This window comes from Melanotaenia boesemani, chromosome 21 (genome assembly GCF_017639745.1).
Source record: "Melanotaenia boesemani isolate fMelBoe1 chromosome 21, fMelBoe1.pri, whole genome shotgun sequence".
Classification (NCBI taxonomy): Eukaryota; Metazoa; Chordata; class Actinopteri; order Atheriniformes; family Melanotaeniidae; genus Melanotaenia; species Melanotaenia boesemani.
In genome coordinates, this window is record NC_055702.1 from 7,993,364 (window position 1) to 7,999,985 (window position 6,622).

A 6,622-nucleotide genomic window follows, 5' to 3' on the forward strand; every position below is an offset into this window, starting at 1 on the left:
TGTCCCTCTAAAAAGTTTTCCAAATTTCAGTGCAAATAGCAATTCTAAGAGCTGTTAAACTGTACCGAGAAGGCATATGGATGACTTTCAGCTCTGCATACAAACATGGAAACAATTAATTTTTCATTTATGTTTATAGCTAAACATTTCTCAATCTTTTGTCAAATTTCTAGCTATAAGAAACCCCATTGGTCAAATAAAAATTGACTATAAAACAAAATTTAGCTCTTTATTAATAGCTCTAATATTAGCTGTAAATGCTAGTTTTCCAAGATTTCATTTTAAGAGGCTTGAATTAGGTGTAGCCCACCAGACGGGGCATGCTGGGAAAACTCTTGCGCATGCTCATGCACTTCTCCTGGTCCAAGAAGAGAGAGTTAGCCTTGATGGACAGGTCATGTTCCAGGGTTACTTTGGTCTTGACCAGAGTCTGCAGAGTGTTTTCAGCCTCCATTAACCTCTCCTTAAGATAATGGATGGTATCCTCGATCTCTCTCACCTCACTCACAAGTCTGATCAAAGACAAAGAGAGGCAAGAGACTTTTTAATCCAAGATACATTTTCTTGGGCTGGCAATAAACACACACACATACACACAAAAACATTGTCTGAAGAATCTGACATAAATATTATGGTCTTAATATTTTTCTGTGCAATTTCACACAACACAACTTTCTATGATGGGATTGCAATATGACTTGGACCTAAGCTGGACCCAAGATCTTTATCTGTTCATGTGGTGCATTCACTGCCTCACTTAGGTGGTAGTTTAGCAGGTGAGATTTTGACTAGTTTGTTTTCTTTCAAATAAGACAGCAACTATGTAAAAGTCATTAAACAACCATGTCTTTGCTCATTACTCAGCTGTTTGTGGAGTAAAATCCAAAACCCCTCCAACACTTCTCAGATTGCGATAATTGTCTTCTATGCACAGCTAGCTAGCATCCTTCTTAAGCATCCTTGGCTTAACTTTGCCATCGCTTATGAGTAACTGGTAACTTTAAGAACGATATATTGATGGACATCTGTTTTATAAATGCAACACAGTCTAAAGTCAATATGTATAAAATTTTTCCAGGCCCATTTCAGAGGACTATCCGTCCTCTTTCTTTTTATGGGAAGCCAAAAAGTCTACCTTGTGGGGTAAAAATGTACAAATTAAATACAGGACATTCACCACGGAGAGCTGGGTTCATGTCCCTTCTGGTCACATTATCCATTAATTTTTCTTGTATGCTCACTTCGTCCTGTTCAAGGTCGGGGGCTGGTGTGTTTTCAGGTTATTTTTATACCAAATTTTATTGCATTTTTAGAACTTATTTAACTTTCATTTTGTGTTTACTTTTATTTTCTGTTACTGAGTGATACTGCTATCTGTTTACATCATTTTTAGATTTCTAGACTTTAGTGTGTTTAATCAACAAAACTTCTTGAATATGTTGAGGAAAACATTGATGTTTAGATGAAAATGGATCATTTCACAACATAAACTACACATAAGATTATGTTTCAGTTTATGTTACATGGCTGTTCCTATAGATTCAACCATATGGAGTCCAAAGTGCTTGAATAGAAGTTAACTAGACCTTTTATTCTTGGTTTTTGAAGATGTTCTACCCCAAAATACTTTTGCAGTTCAGCCTGACAGATGGGGAGTTGTAGGCTTGGAAGCGCTTGCTGAGATATAGACTCAAGAGTTAAGCCATTGGCCACCTGACCAACGTCTCATCCTGTTTAGCAGCTGGTTTTCTGTAGCTTCTGTTCTGCTCTGTGGCCTGTTACACTGAGCTGTGGGGAATGAATCTGTGTTGTCTGGTTCTCAGACTGAAATGATGTGCTTTTTTATACTCTAGAAGCTCCCTTGGAGCAGGCTGGTCAGTAACATGCAGATTTCTGTGACTCTAAAATGTTAATATCCCAACAACTTATATAGCTGAACCTCCACACTAGTCAGTTACATTTTCGCAAACCTTTAAGGTAAGAGGTGAAACAAGTTCAAGAACCAGGAAACGGAAGTCTAGTTTCCTTTATCTCACCAGGGTGACAAGTCCACCCAAATTATAACCCACAAAACTCATGTCAGCTCACTATAAAACTAATAACTTCTTGTGCTGTGGATCAATGTAAGTGGTACACATTTTATGGAAGAATGAGCTGACCAGCTACCTGTGGTGGGGGTTGTCTCTGCAGAGTTCTATGTTAGGCCTGCGAGTCCTCTCTTCCAGCCTGGTCTGGGCCACTTTCAGTGGACACTCCTTGTCTCTGAGGGCCTTTTTCAGAGACTCAATCAGCATCTCAGTCTGGAAGATCTCCTGCAAAGTCTAAAAGCAAAGGCAGAATAAGTACAACACTAAAACAAAGCTTTACTGATTCATGCTTTTGCAAATGAGTAGCCATTCGTACAGAGTGCAGGTTAACAAGAGCAGGCGCCCATGAGATGTAAAGGTGAAATTTAAAAAGCAGCACATTTCTGATCATCTGAATGCTGCTGCTTCTCAATGGACTACTCTGTCCAAGCCTGTTTGTTGTAATTTAATTCCAGTCAATCCCCTCTTCTTACTGCTGACAGAGTCTAGGTTTATTAAGGACAGTGTGTATCAAATTACTGCTGCGGTCATCGTTCAAATGCATTGTAAGGATGACTCAGAACTTCTTGCAGCTCAGATGATCAGTGTGGAAAATAGATCAGCGTACGGATAATCCTTTTCTATTGCCACTAATTCCCTTTAGCATGGGTGCTTTATGGTAATTTTGCATATAGCAGATATCACAACCCTACAAAGACCCTTTGCAGATGATGCTTGGTAAAGCATGGATACAATACCCATGACCTCCTTCTAATATGGGACAAATTTGGTTAACCAGAGGCTGTAGCAAGTGGCTGACATTTAGTCTTTAAACATGGATCCATGTGATTGTGCCTTTGAAATTCTAGTGAATAAATTATTAATACTTTATTCTTTAATTAACATAATCATAGAGAAAAAGCTCACCTTAGCCAGATGTCCCTGCAGGCTGTTCTTGGCATCAACTGTTTCTGCTAAGCGGTTGGTAAAGGCAACATTGACATTGTTGAACTGGTTCCACATTTCGTTGGACGTGGTGTTCAGCAAGATTTCAATCTCATCCCTGAGTTTGTGGGAGGCAGCTCGTTCGCTTTGGGATTGCAGGATGTTGTCATCTGTGAACTTGGACCACGAGTCCGGCAGAGAGACGCTGACAAGAAGGAAGAGAATTACATACATCTACAGTATTTTACAGATGTTTTTTGTTTTTGTTTTTTTGTTTGTTTGTTTTTTTGGTGAGGTGTTTCAGGCTTGGTAGTAGCCACCATATGGGCATTATATAGTGTTTAATGTTGATGAAGTTACAAAAAAAACATAGACTACAAATATGGGTGTTTCAGACAGTTTACAATAACATTGTTTTGTGTGGACTGTGGGCTTTATTATTCTACAGATAAATCTGCACAGTAAACTTTACAACTCCAGGAAAAGTTCCAAACAGAATAACTTGGTCAATTTAAGATTTTTCCTATAATATTGTTAGGAATTCCCCAAACCTTTGTCTAAGTAAAGGCATAAGTATGGCTGCTGACTGATGGTTTGTTCTGTGTGTATCACAAAGATGCAACCAAATAATGTCGAGTCTCCCGTGACTCTAAAACTCCAAACATCTACTGAGAATCCATAACGGAATTGCTTTTTAGTTGTTTCTTCTCACCCGTGTTCACAACAAGCTAAAATAGACAGTTCAGCCATCTTACACTTTATTTCTTGTAAATATCATGTATTTTATTCTTACATTTCTAAGTAGACTATCAGTTTGTTTGTTTAGACAATGTACAGCACTGGATCTCTTTTCTCGTAAGACAATCCAATATGTATCTAGAGACATGGATTACCATATGATTTATCTACCAAACACTGAGCTGCAATTCATTTCTCACAAGTTTTAACATTTATATGACAAACATGAAAACATACAAGTACTAAAAATCCAGATTTTAAAAGCTTTTACTAAAGCATCAGAGAGATATAGTGCAGTCATAGTCATCAAGGACTCCTTTGGATGTGACATCCAGCCGTTCATTGTTACTGCAGTAATTGCATGGCATCTGCAGATTCCTTGTAGGTTTCACTGTAGCATCTCATAAGATGTTCTGAATCTACACAAAGACCAAATATGGACAGGCCTTTAGCCAAATATTCTCCCCCATCAACATCAAATATTTTTCATACTTTGGATGTTAGGTTTGATGGGGCATTGTGAAAGAGAGTCAGTATCATTGGCTAAGCAGCCATTGCTTACATTTCATTCCCATATTTATGCTTAAATCTTGTGGCTGACTTTTAATATCAGAATCAGTTTGTCATCTAGTTTATGTTACATTTTAATGGATCCATGAGTCTGAATGTCAGTGTTATGACATATTTAATGTCCAAGCTATAATATGCAACAACATGCTTTAAACCCTGGCTTTGATTATACAAGTTTCGATTTTAATATAGATTAAATTAAGCATAGAAGTAGTGTCCTCTGCAATGATAACTGATGTCTGCAGAGATAATGATTTTTCTTACTGAAAATAAAGTTAGGTTAACATGAAGACAGGGTAGCATATCACTGAAATCCAGTCCTTAAAGACTGTTTAAGTAGTTTTAATTGGAAGCCCTCAAGCAGTATTCCAATCTGTTTTAAACAAACACAAGACCATGTTTGCAGCTCTTAGATTTAATGATATTAAACATCTCAGAATTAAATTATACTCACGCATGATCTATTCTGTCAATCCCTCTGTAATAGCCAATACCATCTGATGTATTCCTCATATAGTGGCACCTGTCGTCTATCCTCTGAGCGGACACTTTGTCACTCATGTCTTTTTCCAGTTCATGCTGGGCTGCTCGGTTTGACCTATTGAATCCCCACAAAAAGGGTAGAAATACTCATAAACACAGCTATATAATTTAGAAATACATCATTACTTAATTTTACTTTTAGTCTCACTTACGCCAGCTGTGCGATGGCTCTGTCCAGATGGCGCCTCATCCTCTCCTGGCATGACTTTATTACTTCTACTTCCTGGTTTAGGTATAGGTAGAATGATATGATAGCAAGCCTTTTTTCTGCTATTATAAGAAACACATCCACTCCTGATGTTATTTTACCTTTATTAGGTCTTTTTCTACGTCATCATGTACCAGATCAATGGACATCCGCTTCTCTCTGTGGTACAAACACTCTTGAGACACCTATTGACAAAATTATTGTGACTCAAACAAATAGAGATAGTTGTATTCAGTTAGGAGTCACTCAGTAACATGCTCAACGTGCAGCATTTCTTGCGAGCGCTCATAAAGGCGAAGGCTCATTTGAGAAGGGTGTATATGCATGTATTTAAAGTATACTTTACATTCCAGTATGTATATGTCTTGCAGTGTGTCAGGAGCATGCTCCAGTTTCAGTTCCCTGGAGAAGCCTCTAAGAAAGCCTTCTGCCACATGATATTAGCCTAGCAAGTTGCTCATGTCATAAGATCTTCAAACAGATCAAGTTGACTCACCCTGGGTGACACAAATGACCACCAGCACACTAAGAGGGCACTAAGGTGACCTAATTAAGAGTTTGACCCAACAGAAGCACTGCTGATCTAAACAGATATTGCTACACCCAAGCAGAGAAGCGGAGTAAAACCTTTTCACCCTGAGATATGATATATGTGAATGATGATCTGACTGGCGTTCAGTGCCTACATGCCAGAGAACAAATTCAAAGCAGCACATACCTTGAAACCACTGCTTATATATTCCTCCTCACCTGAAGGGGCCCTTCAGTCTCAGCCAAGGCTCTCTCCAACCTCCTTTTGACCTCGCTGAGAGCTGCTATCTCTGTCACCATGTTGTCAATCTCATGGCTCAGCTCAGACCTCCAGAAGACAATGTCGTTGACCCTCTCAGCGAGGTTCTTGCTGGTATTCTCCTGTGTTCGTCTCGTGAGCTGCTCTTTATTCTGCATCAGCCTGATTGTGTCTTTTCTCAGTCGCTCTGCGCTTTTCCGGGAAGACTCTGATTCCCTGTAGTTGCTGTGGTTGGACTTGTACCAGTCATCAGGGGTATATCGGGTGGTCAGCGCACTCCTGTTAGAGGGGTAGAACGTAGTCTTGGCTCGAACCAGATCGAAATTTTCTCTCTGCATGGAAGGTGGAGATGGGACAATGTTGCTGCCCTTGAAATAGCTGTTGGTTCTCCACATATTGGCACTGGAATTCATGGCCATGGCTGGCAGGGTGTTACGATAGCTGGATGCCATAGTGGAGATGGCAGGGAGGAAGTGGCTGGTTTTTGGCCGAGTATAAGTGGCTGTCAAAGTGGATCCAATCAGCTCCATTTTTGACTTCTCTCAGGGTCCCACTGCTAAAAAGGCAAAGAAAATAGAAAAGCTTTTCATCAGTCTCAATATTCACGTGTCATTTACAATATTTCAGCTAACAGCTTTTACTTACATAATCCAGATTAGCTATTGAATTTCTATGCACGAAGGACATTAAGATAAGTGGAGTGTGCATTTAAAGGGTTATGAAGTGTCTACAGTTATTGGCTGTTTGAGCAGATTAAAAAAA

The 6,622-nt window shown here is 39.2% G+C and overlaps 1 protein-coding gene across 1 annotated transcript; it reads right to left on the bottom strand.

Annotated features, from left to right (window-relative positions):
- Positions 1-295: 295 nt before the first annotated feature.
- Positions 296-6,390, bottom strand: tekt3 (tektin 3). Its single transcript, XM_041974739.1, has 7 exons — positions 5,821-6,390; positions 5,172-5,255; positions 5,015-5,085; positions 4,774-4,917; positions 2,994-3,216; positions 2,167-2,321; positions 296-512 (listed from the first exon to the last, which is right to left on the bottom strand). The coding sequence occupies exons 1-7, from the start codon at positions 6,388-6,390 to the stop codon at positions 296-298; spliced, it is 1,464 nt and encodes a 487-aa protein (XP_041830673.1).
- Between the last annotated feature and the right edge of the window lie 232 nt (positions 6,391-6,622).

Excerpts from the sequence above, each read along its gene's own strand:
- tekt3 (XM_041974739.1), bottom strand. The coding sequence starts at position 6,390 with ATGGAGCTGATTGGATCCACTTTGACAGCCACTTATACTCGGCCAAAA. Across the intron at positions 5,086-5,171 it reads TAGAAAAAGACCTAATAAAG|GAAGTAGAAGTAATAAAGTC; the intron begins GTAAAATAACAT and ends TACCTAAACCAG. Across the intron at positions 2,322-2,993 it reads TGCAGGGACATCTGGCTAAG|ACTTTGCAGGAGATCTTCCA; the intron begins GTGAGCTTTTTC and ends CTTTGCTTTTAG.